The 20,623-nt window shown below is 43.8% G+C and overlaps 1 protein-coding gene across 1 annotated transcript; it reads right to left on the bottom strand.

The window, feature by feature from the left end:
• ZNF483 (zinc finger protein 483) lies at positions 285-13,678 on the bottom strand. The gene is made up of 6 exons (XM_021085145.1): positions 13,507-13,678; positions 11,881-12,375; positions 9,743-9,831; positions 7,125-7,251; positions 6,659-6,751; positions 285-2,909 (listed from the first exon to the last, which is right to left on the bottom strand). The coding sequence occupies exons 1-6, from the start codon at positions 13,676-13,678 to the stop codon at positions 1,393-1,395; spliced, it is 2,493 nt and encodes an 830-aa protein (XP_020940804.1). The 3' UTR covers positions 285-1,392.

Raw genomic sequence — 20,623 nt, 5'->3', positions numbered from 1 at the left:
ACCATTACTATCTATAGGGCCTATTTCTTTGAGATCTGATTTCGTAATAGAAAACTGACAGTTTATTCTACATCATTTCACATTCCTTCCCTGAATTTTACTATCAATAGAGTCTCTTTAGATTTGGGGATATGTTTCTCTAGATGGTAGGGTCAAAATATCAACTTCCTAGAGTAAGCAAGTCAAGTTACGTAAGTGAGAAAACTCTGCAAATAGAAGACAAGATTTCGTGTCTAAAGGTAGCTGCTTCCTACCTGCCCCACTGAAATATGGGCCCATTGTTGTCAGCCTTTATAATCTTTCAAGACAAGCTTTTTTTTTTTTTTTTTGGTATGAAGTCACACACACCCACATCTTACCATGCAGACCAACTAAAACATGTCAAAGGGCCCAATCTTAGCTGTGACCTTTGCCAAGCAGAATGTTTGCACTCTGATAATAGGAAGCAGTACTTAGCATAGGCAAACTTTTAAAAAATAGAATTCTATTTTGCAAAAGACAATTCATCCAAAATAGCTGTTTTCAGCACCCATTTCCCCCCACCCCCCAAGCCCTCACCTATTTTCCCAGGCCTTTTACTCGCATGGCTGAGATGGCCCAGAAGCACATCATCAAGACTCCCAAGCCCAGAGCCAATGTCCAGAAGAACAGGCTGGGTGCTTTGCCCAAAGCAGTCCCTGAAGCCAGTTTACTGACTTGTTCCTATGCGTAGCGTTCTAGCAGTTCTGGCCATCACGTATTCAAACAGCATCCTGCATTCTCACTCAGCCACAAGTTCAGTAGCTTAAATGAGTTCTTTTCTACAATGAATCCAAAATGTTAAACTTATTCCCACAGCCTCAGAGAGTATCAGAGAAAGTATCAGAGTATCAAAGAAAAAGAAAAGAAACCTCAGAAACGATTAGCCCCATCCCTTCGTTCTACCAAAAAAAGAAACTACAATTCAGAAAGGTCAAATGGTTTGTCCAAGGTTAGAGGGAGTTGGTCAGCAAACTGGGACTGAACAGGGTTACCTGGCTCCAGTCAGGTCCTTTCAGTAACACTAGCCAGTAGTGAAGGGGGAAGCTAGGAGAGAGGGAAATCTGAAGAAGTTGGTAAGGTGGGCCCTGTGCACCCCTCTCCTGCATTTATATTCACATTTGGCCTTTTAGAATTATTTCCCATCTCCTACTACTTTCTTCTTTTTTCACATGCCTTTACCAACCCTCTCACTACCTACCAAAGTCAACATCCTTGCCAAGAAGAGGGGTGAATGACAGAAAGTATATTGTTTCCAGCTGCCAACCCATCAGAGTTGCAGCTATTCATCAAGGCTGTGGGAATTTACACCTCAGGTTTTTAATCAGGGAAACTGTGACTAAATTTCCCCCCGACCTTACTATATTCCAAGAATTACTCTGTAGAATGAAAGCCCCTATGTCTGATGAGGCCCGAGTTACTCTTGAACGTCTTCTCACATTCGTTGCACTCGTACTCTCTCCTTCCGGTATGAATCTTCAGGTGTTCTACAAGGATGGAGCTTCGACTGAAGGTTGCCCCACAATAGTTACACTCATAGGGTTTCTCTCCAGTGTGAATCCGATGATGTTCGTTAAGAGATGAGCTCTGACTGAAGGATTTTCCACAGTCCTTACATTTATAAGGCTTCACGCCCGTATGAATTCTCTGATGACGGCTAAGGAGCGAATGAGTGGGGAAGGCTTTCTCACACTGGGTACACTTGTAGGGTTTCTCTCCTGAATGCAGTCTCTGGTGATAAATGACAGATGTGAAATGGCTAAAAGTCATCCCGCAATCATTACACAAATACGGTTTCTCTCCAGTGTGAATTCTCTGATGGCGAGTAAGGCAAGAATTCTGTCTGAAGGCTTTCCCACACTCACCACACTTATAGGGCTTCTCTCCAGTATGAATTCTCTGATGTTTGGAAAGGGATGAGCTGTGACTGAAGGATTTTCCACAATTGTTACACGTGTAGGGTTTCTCTCCAGTATGAATTCGCTGATGCTGAATGAGAGATGAGCTGTCACTAAAGGGCCTCCCACACTCCTTACATTTATAGGGTTTCTCTCCAGTATGAACTCGCTGATGTTTAATGAGGTGGGCGCTTAGGGTGAAAGATTTTCCACAGTCATCGCACTTGAAGGGCTTCTCTCCACTGTGGGTTCTATGATGTGGTGTGAGTGACGAGCTGTCACTGAAAGCTTTTCCACACTCATTGCACATATAGGGTTTTTCTCCAGTGTGAATTCTCCTATGTTTGGTCAGTGAGGCACTATAGCCAAAGGCTTTTCCACATTTGCTACAGGTATGGGTTTTTTCCCCACTCTCAGCTCCCTCATCTTTATCTACGGTTGTATCTTGACCTAAATTTTTCCTACATTTTTCACATATAGAGCTCTTTTTCTTACCAAGGCATGAGCTTTGAGTAAAGGCTACCCCACAGTTACTGCACGTGTGGGTCTTCCCAAAATGCATTTTCTGATGTTTCTGATGTTCAGTCAGAGAGGAAGAGTGACTTAAGGCTTTCCTGCCTTCATTACATTTCCGTGGCTTTTCTCCACCATGTTCTTTGCGGTTCGGAACAAGATCTGAATGAAAACTAAAGGGTTTCTTGCATTCGTTATACCTCCGAGATTTCTTCCTTAAATAGACTCTCAGGTGTTTAATTAGGTTTGAAGGTGGTTTGAAGCTATTTCCAAAGGGGCTCTTTTGTGTGGCTGCTACTTGTGAATGTTCCTTATCACTACGACCCTCCTCTAATCTGCCAGAACGTTTCCAGGACTCTCCTGTCAAGTTACAATCCCTATTCATTAGATATCTTTCTATTATTTTATCTAAAGTCGATTCTTCCACAAGAACGTCTTGATTGCCACCAGATTCCTTCCATTCACCGCTAAGTTCATACTCTAAAAGAAATAACAAATAGAATATTTCCTGTTTGCAATAAAGGAAGCTGCTGCACTAGGGACTTAAATAGGAATAGAGATGGTAGAGATGGTAAGGAATAGGGTGTGGATAATTGTCAGAGTCTTATGAGACAGGGAAGGGAAAGTAACATGTGGATACCGGGTAAACTCAGAGCTCAGAAAAAACACTGAGGAAGATGAAAGGTTTATGCTTTATAGCTAGAGATGCAAGTTCTCACCCTTATTTCCAATTTCTATAATAGGTTCAAACTTTTCCTCCTTACATCCAATCTGCTTTCTTTCCACATGATAATAACGATAGTGCATTTATCAAATAATTACCCAATGCCAGGTCCTATACACTTTAATTGCATTTCACTTACATTTTACCATAAGACCATGAAGTAGGTCCTATCATCGCACCTGTTTTATGGATGTGGCAACGAGGCACACAGGGTGTGAAGTAGCTTGCCCAAGGTCACATGTACCTTAAAAGGTAGAGCCAGATTTTTAACCCAGACTGACACCAAGACCCACATTTTGATCCATATGCCATACTGCCTCTCCTCAAAGCAGCCAAACAGCACTAAGTTCATAAAAAATGTTAATCACATCGCAGATGCACAACACATTCGCTAGCCTTTCCAAGGTTACCATGATCTGGCCCTACCTTAAAGATACCCTAGCCAGGTAACCATTTACCGGCCCTCCCACATGACTGCATTTTCAGTCCTGTTTTTTCAATCTTCATACTGCCTAGAATTCAATCCCTTAGCACCTTCACCAGCACACAAATTTGATAGGGCCTAGGGTTTAAATCCAATAGTCTCTAACACTGTACTCTCAAGGTTTATGCTCCTCTCAGGACCCTGAATTCATTTTCTAACCACATCACTCACACTAGCTCTTAATCAAGAGATCACAGTGTCACGTTCACAAAGCTACTTTTTAACCAGATGATTATAAAATACAAAACCCCAGGTAGCTCTCGAGACTCTGAGGAGGGTCCCCTCTTTGGTCTCAGTTGCTGACATGTCTCCAGACTAAGAAAGACCTGGAAGCTTCAGGGCACAAGCCATGGGCACAGCTGCTACGGCAAATGCCAGAAGCATCCAGGAGGCCAGGGTAATGCTGGTGGCACATGTCGCCACAGGCTCAATTTTGACCAGTACCACCCAGATTACTCTGGAAAAGTTGGTGTGAGTCACTACCACCTAATAGGGAACAAGGGCTTCTGCCCACCTGGCAACCTGGATAAACTATGGTCCTTGGTCAGTGGGCAGATAAGGGTAAATGCTGCCAAAAACAAGACTGGAATTGCTCCTACCACTGATGTGCTATGATTGGGCTACTACAAAGTTTTGGGGAAGGGCAAGCTCCCAAAGCAGCATGTCACCCTAAAGGCCAAATTTTTCAGCAGAAGAGCTGAGATTAAGAATGAGGGAGCAGGGAGTTCCTGTCATGGCATAGCGGAAACGAATCCCACCAGGAACCATGAAGTTGCAAGTTCGATTCCTGGCCTTGCTCATTGGATTAAAGATCCAGCATTGCAGTGAGCTGTGGTGTAGGTCGCAGACATGGTTTGGATCTGGCTTTGGTGTGGCTGTGGCATAGGCCGGCAGCTACAGCTCCAACTCAACCCCTAGTTTGGGAACCTCCTCATGCTGGGGTACGGCCCTAAAAAGACAAAAAAAAAAAAAAAAAAAAAAAAAGAAAGAAAAGAAAAGAATGAGGGAAGGGAGTCTGGGGGGAGGGGGAGGCGGCTCTATCCTGGTAGCTTGAAGCCACACGGAAGGAGGTTCATGAAATGCTAACAAACGCTTTTCAAAAAAAAATAATAAAATAAAACACAAAAGCCTATTACCCAGAAGTTAACCATTACTGAACATTCTGCATGTTTTTTCTGGAAATTTTTCTACATATTTTAGGATAGAAAAATCTAGGTATAATATTTAAGATTACTTTTTTCATTCACAGTTCTTTCCCACATCATTGGTTTATTCTTCATACAGATAATTTTAATCAGTTACACAATAATCCATCATAGATATATACTGTTTGTTTAATTAGCTTCTCATTAAATTTTTCTCAAATGATTACTGTTTCCTCAGAAGGGAGTCATAAAACTGGAATTATTGAACCAAAGGGAAGAGAAGTTCTATCACCAAATAACACATGATGAGAAGTATCTGAGTATTCATTTCTGGTCAAATGCTCTTTCTCTAAACCTTTGCAAATTTGATTCATAATAAATAGTGCTGTTCTTTAAATGTAAATTACATCGTTGACCAGTGACCTGGAACATGTTTTTCATGTTCACAGCTACTTAAATTTTTTTTTAAATGGCTGTACCCACAGCTTATGGAAGTTCCCAGGGCAGGGATTGAATCCCAGCTGCAGCTGTGGTAATGCCAGATCTTTAGCCCACTACACCAGGCAGGGGTCAAACGTTTGCCTCCAAAGCGTCCAGAGCCACTGCAATAGGATTCTTACCCCACTTTGCCACAAGGGGAACTCTGAAATTTTATTTTTGTCAGTCATCTACTGAAGTTCTCTGCTCACTTTTCTAACAGACTCAGTATTCCCTACTGATTTGCATGAACGTTTTATAAATCAGGGCTACAGATTCTGGCTTTTCCAAAAACTTTCCCTCCAATCCACTATAAATGACTTTTAAAATAAGTTATACATCTCGGAGTTCCCTTCATGGTTCAGCGGTTAATGAACCTGACTAGGATCCGTGAGATGCGGGTTTGATCCCTGGCCTCACTCAGTGAGTTAAGGATCCGGCGTTGCTGTGAGCTGAGGTATAGCGTGCCGACACAGCTCGGATCCTGTGTTGCTATGGATGTGGTATAGGCTGGCAGCTATAGCTCTGATTCAACCCCTAGTCTGAGAAACTCCATCCATGAAAACATGCCTCTCAGCCCTCCTCTGGACCACTGAGCCAACAGCCCTGGCTACTGCTCAATGACTGCACCATGCCATCATACCAAGGCCACTTTTGCATGGGTGCCCCATCAGTGACAAGAACAGCAAGGATATTTAGGCCTATTCCTGTGAGGCACACAATTCTGGCAGGTAACTCTGGTGAGAGGACTTTTTTGGCTCTGTCAAAACTTTCTTTTTTTCTTTTTCTTTTTTTGCTTTTTAGGGCCACACCCGAAGCATATGGAGGTTCCTAGGCTAGGGTCGAATCGGAGCTATAGCTGCCAGCCAAAGCCACAGCCACAGCCACACCAGATCTAGGCCATGTCTGTGATCCACACCACAGCTCACTGCAATGCTTGATCCTTAACCCACTGAATGAGGCCAGGGATTGAACCTGCAACCTTATGGTTCCTAGTCAGATTCATTTCTGCTGTGCCATGATGGGAACTCCTGTCAAAACTTTCTTAACCTGCACTTCAATCTAAGATTCTTCCTCCCCAATATTCCTTCCTTTCCTCTCTGATCACTGGTGTCAGACCTGCATCACACTGACAGCAACCCCAGCTTGAATCAGTTCCCTCCCCTCTTCCCTTCTCTGGAATTCTCCCCAGGACATGGCTAATCATATCTTGGTGTCGACTTCTCAGAGGACCCAACTAACAGTCACCCCTCTTAAAATGAACATTCCAGGAAAGCAAGACCTATATTCTAACCATCTTTCTACTTGAGTACGTAGCCCACCCAATATTTCAAAAGCTCTTCCAAACGACTTGGTAAGTAACTGCTTCAACTTCCTCCTCTACTTTTCACCAACTCACCTCGTCTGGAGCTTTTTGAGATTTTCTGCAGCAGCCGTGGCAATCCAGCCCACTTTAGCTGGGAAATCAAATCTAATTTCGAAACTGGAAAGCCTGCTCATAAGAGAAAAGAATAGAAAATGGCTATTTTTGCCTAGAATCAAGATATTCCAACATTCACAGCCTCTGGTTCTCCAGGGGGGAGATGCTATTAAATACAGACTTCAACACTGGAATTTGAGGAGAAAAATGGGGGCGGTATAGCCATGATGACAGCAAAATGACCCTTAACATTTCCAGTCCAATGAAGCAAAGACTCCTTTTTTTGGAGAAGACACTGCAGAGAAGTATATTTTTAGGACCCATTTTTAGGATTAGTCACATCATCGTTCTGAGCCCAGTCAAAACAGTTATTTTACCTTTTAATAATAGTGGACAAAAAGTTACCCCCCTTAGATGCTAGATCATGGAGAGAAGATGTCTTTACCCAGAAACTCTAGGCTCCTAAAGTTCTCCAGCAGCACCTCCTTATATATGTCCTTCTGAAAGGGCTCCAGCTTCCTCCACTCTCCTCTGGAGAAGGTCACAGCCACATCCTTGAGCGTCATGGATTCCTAGACACCAAAGAGAGCCTTTTTGTACTGGGTTATTCCCAAAGAGATCCTAAGAATTCGGAGAAGTGGTCAGGATATAAAAATAATCGTTTTGATAATATTCAAGTTTTTAAGAATTCCAAAGCAAACTATAAGGTAGCTATTATATGCCAACTACAAGTGATATAGAACAGGATTATGATATGATCCCCGCCTTTTCCATTTAGCCCCTGGTGTGAAACGCTGTACAAGGATTCTCTGGAATGTCTAACAATGATCGACTTCACCTTAATACAATGATTTCCAGGATTAACAGAAAATGTTAAACGAAGGATACGAATTACATTCCCCAACCCCAAATCCAAATGAATATAAGTTAGGCCATAACTAAATATGTAAGAGTAGTATCAGTGACTACATTCCAAATTTCAATTTCCAGTTGGTTGTTAAGTAGCAATTACCTTCTACAGCAATCAAACAAGAACCTGGGCTCAACAACCCAAACTCACACTGACAATTACTCCAAATCACAAATTAGCCCAGTAAATCATGAAAACACATTTCAGCATCCCCTGCATGATGTGTGAGGCAGTACAGCAGTGTGGCGGTTAGCGCTTGCAGTAGCTTCCTGTGGGTGCTGTAATAAATGACCATAACTAGGGCTAAAAAAAATATCAGAAGGGTATTCTCCCCTGATTCAAGTGGCCAGAAGCTGGGTGGAAGAGCATTCCCTTCAGAGGCTCTAAGGGTTCCCTGCCTCTTTCAGCTTTTCTCAGCTGCCAGTGTTCCTTGGGGTTCTTCTGTTTGCACCCTTATCATTCCAATCTTCTTCTAGGCTCCTAAAGTTCATTGCTTCTTCCTGTTTTCGTGTTTAGTCTCTCTCTTCTAAGTACACTTGTGATGGCGTTTATGGTCCACCCATATAATCCAGAACAATTTCAATTCATATCCTTATCACATTTGCAAGGACTTCGCTTCCAAATAAAGCAACAATCTCAGGTGCCAGGGATCTCGAAAGGGACAAATTCTGGGGAGCTGCTATTATCCTACCACAGCACTATCATTTACTACCGTGAGTAAGAAGTGTTTCCCCACAACTGATACTTACTGGTATATAGGAAATTTGCTGATTTGTAACTAGCTACTTTTCTCAGCTACTCTATGAGTTTCAGTACTTGTCTGGTTGCTTCTCTGAGATTTTCCAAAGACGTTACCTACAAATAACACACACTTGCTCCTTTCATACCAATACCCACCTCATTTCTTTCTTATCATGCTGCATTGACTAGAATACTCCAAAAATATTCTTTAAATAGCACTAAGGTGAGACAGCCTTATCTTTCTGCTGGCATTGTGAAGACTGCTTTTTATTTTTCAACTCTATCCAGCTGGAGACTTTTTTTTTTTTAATCATGTTCGGGAAATAAAATTCTATTTCCACCTGACTAATTGTATGAGGAGAAACTGCTGAATTTTAATGAATGGTTTTGTTTTTATTATTAGTCAGACTTCTGATCAATCCTGGTAACTGAAGTAAAATAGCACATTTTACTATTTCACAGATGAACTCTAAGAACTGTGAAGACTGTGAGAAAAAGAAGATTGTCTTTAGTTATTCTAGTGTCTTCATATCACTCAGGAGAAGCTCAGTGTGCATTCACTTAAGAATGAAAACTCGGGAGTTCCCGTTGTGGGTCAGCAGGTTACAACACTGACTAGAATCCATGAAGATATGGGTTCCGTCCCCAGCCTCACTCAGTGGGTTAAGGATCTGATGTTGCCGTGAGCTGTGGTGTAGGCCAGCAGCTGCAGCTCTGATTTGACCCCTAGCCTGGGAATGTCCATATGTTGCAGGTGCAGCCCTAAAAAGCACACACACAAAAAAAGAATGACAACTCTCACAATATATGGTGACAGATGTTAACCAGACTTAATATGGCCATTTCACAATATATACAAATTTTCAATCATTACATTGTATACCTGAAACTAATACAATGTTGCATGTCAATTAGACCTCAATTAGAAAATTAACTTGGAGTTCCCATCGTGGCTCAGTGGTTAGCTCACCCAACTAGGATCCATGAGGATGAGGGTTTGATCCCTGGCCTTGTTCAGTGGGTTAAGGATCTGGCATTGCCGTGAACTGTGGTGTAGATGGCAGACGTGGCCTGGATCTGGCATTGCTGTGGCTGTGGTGTAGGCTGGCAGCTGTAGCTCCAATTGACCCCTAGCCTGGGAACTTTCATATGCCACAGGTGTGGCCCTAAAAGGACCAAAAGACAAAACAAAAAGAAAATTAAAAAGATGAAAAATGGTCAAAACAAAACAAAAAAAAATGTATGGGAGTTTCCTGGTAGCTCAGTTGATTAAGAACCAGGTGTTGTCACTTCTATGGTCCTGGCCACTGCTGTGGTGCAAGTTTGATCCTTGGCCCCAGAAATTCCACATACTATGAGTGCAACCAGGAAACAAACAAACCAGGAATGAAAACCAGTGAAGGAACGCTCACCTGGGACTCAGTACTGGGAAGAACAGAAACCGTTTTATCTTCTTCAGTGTTCTCCTCTTGGGAAACAGCAGAATCTTGAGAAACTGGATCTAGGAAGGGGGTAAAAAAAACAGTCCAGTTTTTCATATGGGCTCCACGGACTGAAAATTATTAGATACATCCTTCTGGAGAAAGGGGTCAGAAAAAGAGGGAAAAAGGAGTTCCCATTGTGGCACAGTGGTTAACGAATCTGACTAGGAACCATGAGGTTGTGGGTTCGATCCCTGCTCTTGCTCAGTGGGTTAACGACCCAGCGTTGCTGTGAGCTGTGGTGTAGGTCGCAGATGCGGCTCGGATCCGTGTTGCTGTGGCTCTGGCGTAGGCTGGCAGCTACAGCTCCGATTCGACCCCTAGCCTGGGAACCTCCATATGCCGTGGGAGCAGCCCCAAAAATGGCAAAAAAGACAGAAAAAAAAAAAGAGGGGAAAAAAAAAATCTTTCCTATGCTTTTAAAACAGAGAGGATGGCCACAGATAGTTTCTTATTAAAACCCAAGCTTTCCCCCTTACCCATAAAATACTCTTTCAATTCCTAAGCTCACAAAAACTGATTTCGTTCATTCCACATACTCAGTTTTATTGTTTTTAATTTTCATCATCATTTAAAAAATATTTACAAGATGTATAAGGTGAAACAGTGTATTTGTTTTATGTATTGATTTGTTTTCTTCACAGTCCTAGCACAATGATTTGCACCAGAGTCACTTATGGAAGGAAAGCCAGTCTTAAGAACAAGCTCCACCTCTGGGGTTACCAGCAGATTCCTAAAGATGGAAATCAGGAATTCTGAATGTATGATTTATATGTATTAAATACCTTGAGATGTCAACAGCTCTTCTTCTAATTAAAATCATTATTGTATTTTCTCATGAAAAGAATTTTAGGCAGCTTATTGATGAGACAATAAAAGTTAACAATTAGAATCATGTAAAAACAGGAAAAAAGGATTATTTTAAGGAAATTGTTATATCTTATGGAATATCACAGTAATCAATTCATGGAATTCTTTATTGCAGGGGCCTCCACAGAGAGGAGGAAGCATGATGTTGCAGTGACAGAGAAGCAGGAAAGGCACCAGGAAACTCAAAATTTTGGATACACCAATTAACTGTGTCACCACAAATGAAGTCTGTGGAGCTAAACACTATTTCCCCTATCTCAGAACTCTTGGTAGACTACAAAGCCACACATACATTTTGAGGGCCTTAAGGTCAATATTTGAAATATTTGTAGCATATATTAGAGGGATTTTATAAAAACTGAACCACATGCCCTCAAAGGGCCATCCACCACTGCAAAATCTATCAATGTTTTGCAATGCTATAATTCAGTTTTACATTTTATATACTTACATATAATATATAATAATGTAAATAAAAAATATAAGTCAGCTGTTCCTTCCCTAAGGCTGTAGAACTGCACTAACCCATTAGGTGGAGTTACCTACCACATATGGCTATTCAAGTTTAAATTTAATTAAAAATTCAATTCTTGGAGTTCCCTTGGGGTGCAATGGGTTAAGAACCCGTCATTGTCACTGCAGTGGCTTGGGCTGCTGCTGTGGCAAGAGTTCGATCTCTGACCTGGGAACTTTCACATGTCGCCAGTGCAACCAAAAAAAAAAAAAAAAAAATTCTCCTCTTTATTTGCACTAGCCACATTTCGTGTGCTTAACAGTACAGAGCATATTTCCATTATTGCAGATACTGGACAGTCCCACTCAAGAAACATGTGATGCACACACTGGGGCTAAAAGCTGAGCCCTGGCCTGGATGATGTGCCTGCGACTTCAAACATTTTCAGATCATTTCTTTCTCTCCTGTGTACTGAGGTCCCCTTGCCCAAGGGTGAAGGGAAAGAAATTAATATTTCTCGAACATCTTCCAAGTATTATACTTCATCTGGTTTAATCCTCCCTTTTGCTAGAGTAGTAAGTTAAAGTTCTGAGAGGTTACGCAGCGTGCCCCAGGTCACACAGTAAATGGCAGAGCCAATTCAAAGCCAGTCCCAACTCTTTCGTAATGAAGTGCTTTCTGTGGGCGAGTTTACCCTCAAGTCTTGAGACCTCTCCCACTCCCTCCCTCTGTCTATAACTCTCACCTTCCTTTTCTTCAAGCATTTGGGTCAAATCCTCTACTAGGGTCACCACTTCCTCGCTACTCTCAGGATGTTGGGACTTTACCCAAATCCTGATCTCTGCAGGTAAAATGGTTAGGAACTGCTCAAAGACCAAAAGCTCTAGAATCTGCTCCTTTGTGTGAATGTCTGGTCTCAGCCACTGAGTGCAGAGCTCCCACAGTTGATTCAGGGTTTTTCTGGGTCCAGCCTCTTCTGAGTAACAAAACCACCTAAACCTCTGCCTGAAAGACTCTGGGTCAGCAACGTCTCCTCTTAGGAGAGCTTCTTGATCTCCAGGGGTCTCCATCCTTAGGACCCTGTTTTGTTCACTTGCGACCAGAGTTGGAGGGTCTGCGGAGATGGCTGTCATCTCGTTCAGGCTATTCCGGCTTCTAACGTGTATCCCCAGGAGGAATCCAGGCCCCTTTAGACTGTGAGTGTCAGCACAGACCACCGACAGGCACTCTCCAGCAAAATATCAAGTGTTCCAAGGAGTCACTTTCTGGTCTTGCAGAAACTGTCAAGAAATATAAGATATTAAATAAGTGAAACACATTGTTAATCTTAAAAACATTGTTCTTGGTTTGATTCTGCTACATGTCCTTATATACACATTCTCAGAGGCCTAGACCAGCCCTACGCAGCTACTAGATTAAAGGAATAATTTTCTCTGGAGAGGAAAAGCCGAGGAGTTACTTAAAGGTAACCGCCAGGAAAACAGTAGCTTCAGACAAAATACTCCTCATAAGCAAAACATATCAGGAAAGGGTCATTGCTATAGGATCCACTCACAAATCCTTCAACTCCTGCTCTCAACCATTTCCTCCCGGCTGCTCAATGCAGAAGCATAATTTCATATCTGACTTTCAAATTTCTCACATAATCAATAAGCAGGTTCTGATGGTTTTAGTTCCCCTCCTCTGCTCTTCAAACCACCTCAGAACAGGGACAGGCTTCTTCAACTCAGCCTCACACCACAGCTAAAGGATTCCTTTTAATATGCAAAATATGGTCCTAACGCTGCCCAGCTGTCTCAGGATAAAATTCAAATGCAGAAGCCAGGCAGGAAGATCTAGAAGCCCTGCCCTGATGACCTCCCCTCGAGCTCTAGCTGCCCCTGATGACCACGGCAGCCATTGAGAAGTATTCCTCCATTTCCAGAAACTCCTTCCTCTTCCCCCTTTGCACTGGAGGCATTCTTTCTCCTTGGAGTGCTACCTTCTTTTCCTCCCCCACCAAACTTACTCATTCTTTAATACCTGACTCCTTTCAATGGTCCCCTCCAAGAGGCTTTCTCTGGCTCCCAAGTGCTCTTCCGCACAGAGCCTACCCTGTATTGCGGGCATCCTCTCAGTCCACAAATAACTGACCATCTACAATGACTTGGGAACCGGGCACTATGGAGACGGGCGTGGATGGGTCGGATCAGGGTCCTGACCCTCACAGAGCACCCAAGAGATGAGCTACTCTTCGGCGAGGGAGGACTCTCTCCTCCTTTTGCAACTATCCTACCAATTAATTACCCACCTCCCAGCACGGAGCCCGACACACAGTATGCATGACGTCATTTATTCCTCCGCCAAAGATTAGGCGCCCACCACATTTTACTTGCCGCCGCGCTGGGCACATGGGACTCTGCAGTGGCTAAAACACTCGTTGCGATCTCCAGGGAGCTTACAATAAAGGCTCCGCGAAAATGTGACGCAGGCAGAAAGTAGTTCTCAAACGGGAAGGAGGGGGGATTTGCCACCAGGCAACGTTTGGCAATGTCCGAAGACATTTTGGCTATCACGCCAGGGGAGGAAAGATGCTACTGGTACCTGATGAGTGGAAACAGAGATGCTGCTGAACATCCCGCAATACACGGGACCGCCCCCTCCCCCGCGCACTCACAATGAATTTTCCCGCCCAAAACACCAAAGTACCGAAGTTGTAAGACCATGGGCGCAGAGAAGGGAGAGGGGAAAGCTCCATCCGGGAGCGCGCCCACCTCCCGCAAAAGCTGCGGCGTTGGGAGTGCACAGCGAGACGCCCCTCGGTCCCCACCCCGCCAACAGGTGCGCCCTTGGAGCCAAAGACCCAGACTCGGCCCCCAAACTAGGGGCCCGGGGCAACCACTACCTGCGTCAGGACTCGCAGCCACAACCAACACCACCGCAATGAGCTTCTAGAAGCTGGTCCTGCAGGGGCTGCGCGCGCAAGCTGGAGGAGTGGTCCACTGCGCCTGCGCAAGGGCGCAGAACTACGATTCCCGGGATGCGCTTGTCCCGCTTTGCGGAAAGACCTGAGTTTTCCATAGGCTCCCACCCCGGCCTGTTGCGCATGGTCTTTGGGAAGCAGCGGGTGGTCTCAACCGAGGAATTATTGCTGCGCCAGAGGCCTAAAGGCCTAGAACTACCTCAGCGCGAATGATGTTCTGTTTCCTTGGTAACCTCAAACCATTTCTCCCCCTTTCCTTGTTTACCCTAACTTGAAATCCAGGCTGCAAAAACCCACCGCAAAGGCGTCTTAGTGATGCATTCAGTGCAAGCCGTAATTATTGCCATAACATGAATTAAACAAATATTAATTTTATGACTTAACACAGTTGCCACCATGATGGTCCAAACCACGATCATGCCTCGCCTGGGTTATTGCAATAGCTTCTTGGGCCCACTTTTCTTCCCTTGTCTCTTCACATTTGCAGCCTGAGAGATGCTTCAAAAACAAAAACAAATTATGGCCCTCCTCTGCTGAAAACTTTGTGAAGGCTTCCCATTTCACCCCCAGTAGAAATTCACATTTTGACAGTAGTCTACAAGACAGATGGAATCTGGCCTTTCGTAGTCTTCCCGACGTCTTTTCCCCATCCCCCGCCGCCACCGCAGCCGCTGTAGTCACAATAGCCTCCATCACCCTCTCCCCTCAGCCTGCCTAGCAGTTATGGCTGAATTGCTCCCAGCATACATATCCTGTATGTTTCGCATTCCTGCCCTTTGATATGGCTCAGTGAAGCTTTCCAACCTCTATACTTCAATTGGAACCCCATCTCCACTCCTATTTCCCCTTCCAATATATTTTTTATATTTGTTTACTACTTATTGTCTTGGTTTTTTCACTAGAATATCAGTTTCACAAAGATAAGGATTTTTATCTGGTTTGTTCCATGGAAATACACTTGCCAGGCCCTAGAACAGTGCCTTGGTACATAGACTCTTCATAGATATTTGTTAATATGTAAGTGGTACTTGCATGGATTACTGGGAGCATAGCAAAGAGTTCTGAAGAACCCCAGAAGGATTGTTTGGAGGGTCCTAACAACTAGATGACTTTTAGAAGAAGGACTTGGGAGAGGAATGTGTTCTAGGCTGAAGGAACCGAGTGAGTTAAGGCTCTGAGACTTTAAAACAAGAGAGCATGCTCTGTAAATGACCCACTGCACTTATCTCACGGACAGCAAGGTTGACCCAGGAGACCTAGCTGCCAGAAGTCAAGAAGCTGTCCAGTCCAATGTCTGAATGCATATTCTTTTCCTCTGCTTGGTGTTCCTTGGCTGGCTGAAAATGGAGGGGACATTAGGGAGAAGCTGGAGAAAGTGGGGGAACATGGAATGAAATGGACTCATTGGTTTCACTGCGTAAGTCAGAGAAACTTTCTGTCGTGGTTCTCGATCACATGATATGCTAGAATCCCATGATGTTCTTCATTTGGATATAAATTTTGAGATCCTCCCTTCCCCCCACAACCTGTTGCGGGTGATCCTTGGACTACAGTTTGAGAAACACTACACTAGTTGAAATTTTCTGCAGTTAAATACCATGCTACGTATGAATACGTTATCAGGAGAGAATGACACCTTCTTGGAACTGGGGGTCAAATTTTAAACACAACCATCATGGTAATGAGTGGTGGATTATGCAGCAGTCAAGAAAGAGAAACCTACAAATCAATTAGTTTCACTTGTCCGTAATCTAGCAGGATCCCTAACCAGGGTAAACCTGCCTAGAAATACTAAAGCCAATCCATGTGCTGTTTGTTTTAGCTGTTTTGGCATCCGTATAGAGAATAGATTAGAAGAGGTAAGGCTGGAGGCGAAAGGACCTGTCTTGTTGGGACGTTGTGCAGTAATCCAGGTGGGATAATGATGGCATGAAATAAAGGTGGTCTAAATGGTGGTGGACTGAACAAGACCTAGGAAACAGTAGTACCAAGAGACAGCAGTGGTAGAATTTGGCGATTTTTTTTTTTTTTTTTTTTTTTTTTGCAAAAACTAATGAGTGTGGGAGGGCAAATAAAAGGTGGAAGATGATGCCCTATGCAGCAGATTATGTTTTGGATAAATGGCTGCACCAGTATTTATCCCACTTGGATATACAGTCTTACCATGTGACATTGATGTCCTTCCACGGAGAGGCGATATTGGTGTTTCCTCCTTCTTGAACCTATGCTGACCTTTGCAAATCTGGGCCAATAGAATGCACTGGAAGTGATGCTGCCTGACTTCTAAGACTGGGCACATACTCCCAGCAGCCCCAAAGCCCCACTTCCCCTCGGACTCCCATTCAGTTATCTTCCCAAGGGTACCACTATTCTGACTTGTAATAGAGTAGAACAGTTTTATGTATTTTCATATCCTAGAACCTAGAGCCTCAATAACCAGAATCATATAATATGTACTCTTAGCATGTGGCTTTTTTCATTTACGTTATGTCTCTGAGATTTACCAGTATAGCTGCATGTGGTTATAAATCAATGAAAATCATTTATTTTCATTGCTGTGTAGTATTCCCCTGTGACTTGTTAGTTAGATTGAAGGTTCCTGTTTTTACAGCCCCTTGCCCAGCTTTTGCTCCCTTATATGGAGTTGGGGAGGAAGTTCGTGTGTGTGAAGAGGTGAGACTGTCTGATTTTTCTACTCTTTTTAGAATCACTCCCCCTTTAAAGAAACTGAAAAGCCACCCCTGTTGTACAGAAAATGTACTCCCAGTGCAGGGAAGGTGCTTGCCCAGGGCCCCTGAGCTGGTGAATGGTAGAAGCTTGGGCTCTGGGCAGAAGCTTTTCATGAGCAGGAAGCACATCTTCCCCATAGCCAGAGGGAGGAGGGCAGCTTTGGACTCTGAGCAGGAGTCCCACACAAGAGTTTTTAAAGTTGTTGTTTCAGTGCCAAACTCTATCCAAAAGAAATATTAAAAGTGATAGCATTCCCTGGTGGCACAGAGGCCTAAGGATCTCCAGGTAGTCACTGCTGTGGCTCAGGTTGCTGCTGTGATGTAGTTTCAATCCCTGACCTGGGAACGTCCACATGCTGTAGGCACAGCCAAAAAAAATGAAAGAAGAGCATTCTTTTTGTTTGTTTTTAGCTTCCTTCTTAACCCACTGTGCCACCAGGGACCTCCTTTTTATTTGTTTGTTTTTGTTTGTTTGTTTGTTTGTTTTTAAAGAGGAGCATTCTTTTTTTGTTTGTTTTTTTGGGGGGGGTGTTTGTTTTTGTCTTTTGTCTTTTTAGGGCTGCACTTAAGGCATATGGAAGTTCCCAGGCCAAGGACTGAATTGGAGCTGCAGCTGAGACCTACGCCACAATTGTGGCAATGTTGGATCCTTTAACCCACTGTTCCGGGCTGGGGATTGAAACCTCACCTCTGCATAAACCTGAGCTGCTGCAGTTGGTTTCTTAACCCACTGCACCACAGTGGGAACTCTGAAAGAGGAGCATTCATTCTTGAGAGCTTGTTTGGAGGTTCTAGCAGGGGAGCACAGCTACTCATATACCCTTGACCGAAGAACGGTCCTCCTCTATCGGGGATGGTCGTCCTCTCCAATCAAGCATTCAGCTTCGGGAGGGACACACATGGAGCGGGGGGGAGGAAGGAGACACCTACCTAGCCAGCCAGATCAGCCCAACCAACCCTGGCAATCAATGGGGTGACAGATGTCACAGCCAGATCACCCTCACACCCAAGAGGAGCATTTTTTTTTTTTTCTACTTGTCTTTTCTAGGGCCACACCCGCGGCACATGGAGGTTCCCAGGCTAGGGGTCCAATCGGAGCTGTAACCCTGGGCCTATGCCACAGCCACATCAATGCAGGATCTGAGCCACGTCTGTAGCTGACACCACAGCCCACGGCAACGCCAGATCCTTAACCCACTGAGCAAGGCCAGGGATCAAACCCGCAGCTTCATGGTTCATGGTTCCTAGTCAGATTCGTTAACCACTGATCCATGATGGGAACTCCCAAGAGGAGGCCTGGGATCGAACCTGCAACCTCATGGTTCCTAGTTGGATTCGTTAACCACTGAGCCACGATGGGAACTCCCAAGAGGGGCATTCTTGATTGAAGTCCTGGGTTCCCTGCCCCAGGCATCCTTTGAAGTGTCTCCTTAGGACCCTGAGAGCCCCTGAGCTTCAGCATTCTGAGCTGCTTCAAGGACATCAAGGTGTTTGTTCACCAGAAATGAAAACATATGCCCACAAAAGAGCTGGATGGGAATATTTATGGCCACCAAACTGAAAACACTCAAATCTGTAACAACTAGTGAACCAAGAAACAAAATGTCTTACATTTACATGGTGGAATACTACAAAAAGGAATGAACTGCTGATACATACAGAAATATAGTTAACCTTATAAGCAGGATGCTGAGAGAAGCCAGACACAAAACGGTACACACTGTAAGAATCCATTTACATCACATTCTAAAAAGACAGAGCTACAGGGACAGAATCAGATCAGTGGTTGCCAGGTGCCAGGGGTGGAGGGAAGGGATTTAGGCAACTTTTTGGAATGATGGAAATACTCTATAGTTTGATTATGGTGATCATACATGATTGTCAGTCAAATTATGTATAATATACACTTGTCAAGTAGAATTGGACACCTTAAAATGTAAATTTTATTATGAGTGAATTATGCTTCAGTATTAAAGCATGTTTGTTTGTGGCTGTTCACAGCAGCTTTTTTTTTTTTTTTTTTTTTTGGTAATAGTTAAAAACTGGAGTTCTCTTGTGGTACAAGGCTTATTAAAGACTCGGTGTTGCCACAGCTGTGGTATAGGCTTGGTTTTGATGCTTGCCCAGAAACTTCCGTGTGCTGTGAGTACAGCCAAAACAAAAACAAAAACAAAAACAAAAAACCACAGTATCCAGCAACTGTTGAATGGATAAACAATAGTGATACATGGAATACTACCATATGTGATTGATAGGTGCCATATCCAGGTAAAATCTCAAAATGAAAGAAGTTAAACAAAAAAAGAATACATAGTGTATGATTCCATTTATGTAAAATTCTAGAAAATAGAAATGAATCTATAGTGACTGAAAGCAGATCAGTGCTTGCCTGGGAGGGGAGAGGGCCTGGGGGATAGAGGCAGAAATTACAAAGGACCACGAGGAAACTTTTGGAGGTGACAGATATATCCATTATATTGATTGTGGTGATGTTTTCATGGTGTACACAGGTGTCAAAACTCATCAAATTGTGGAGTTCCCACTGTGACCCAACAGGATTGGTGACATCTTGGGAGCACTGGAATGCAGGTTCAGTTCCCGGCCTGGCCAGTGGGTTAGGGATCTGGCGTTGCCGCAGCTGTGGCTTAGGTCACAACTGTGGCTTGGATCTGATCCCTGGAACTGCACATGCTGTGGGGCAGCCAAAACAAAACAAAACAAACAAAAAAAACACCTCATCAAATTATACTCTTTAAATATATGTAGGTTATTCTATATCAATTAAAGCTGGATAAAGCTTAAAATTTTTGTAACCCAATAAACCTGACTTTCAGAAAAGAATGAATATTGGAGTGACTGAGCGAAAGGCAGAATGGCAGGCTAGTGGATGGACCAAAAGATGGGAAAGCTTAAGCAGTAGAAGAGTTGTAGGTGGTGACCAGGTCTAGGGTGTGCCTGTTGGAGTGGGTCACTGCAGTGGAGTCAAGGGGCTGGGGAACAAGAAGATGCATTCAAGAAGAGGCCAAGAATGGGTGGCTCCATCAGTGGATGTTGACACCCAAGATGCTCCAGGACTTAGGATGGAGAAGGAGACGTAAGCTAGGGAGAACATTGGTCTGAGAGCAGTAGTGCAGAGCTAGGAGGATGTTCATTCTACCACCTGACCAGTGGAATGTGAGATAGGAGGTTAAACACTTTATACTGGAGAGAGCTGCATGGAAAAAGCCATTATCAGACAAGGTAGGAAGAAGAAGTGGGTTCTGTGAAGCTACCAAAGATGTAGGGGTGTTCTTAACTACTAAGCAGGTCCTAGAGGGCTCAGTGGAAGGCTGGGTGAGGGAGGTGGGTGTGGTGCTTAAGAGGGGTTAGGTCAGCCTGAGAGGAATGCACAGAAGCAGGGGGTTTGTAGCACAGGAACAGAGAGATCTCCTGCATTTCTTAACCTGGGGGTAAGTTCAAAGGTGTTAGTGGCTATTTTTCTTCTATCTGATAGTATGTAGAATATTGTTTGCCTACGAATCTTCCCTGCCTTATAGACTCAGTTCCAAAGGAAATCTGAATTAAACAATTCTTTGAGCCCCTGGATACAAGAGCTGGACTCCCATGAAATATGCTAGGCACTCATGACTCAGGAGTCAGTTCTCATCCCTAGAGCTGGATGGTTGCTAGACACTGGACGAACCTTTTACAGAACCTCTGCTCTTCTGTATAACTTCTCCTTTATACACCTTTTAGTACTTTTTGAAAGTAAGTGGTTGGGCAGAATGAAGCCGTGGACAAGAGATTAATTTCCAAAA

This window comes from Sus scrofa, chromosome 1, assembly GCF_000003025.6.
Source record: "Sus scrofa isolate TJ Tabasco breed Duroc chromosome 1, Sscrofa11.1, whole genome shotgun sequence".
Classification (NCBI taxonomy): Eukaryota; Metazoa; Chordata; class Mammalia; order Artiodactyla; family Suidae; genus Sus; species Sus scrofa.
This window is presented reverse-complemented; position numbering and strand designations above follow the sequence as displayed.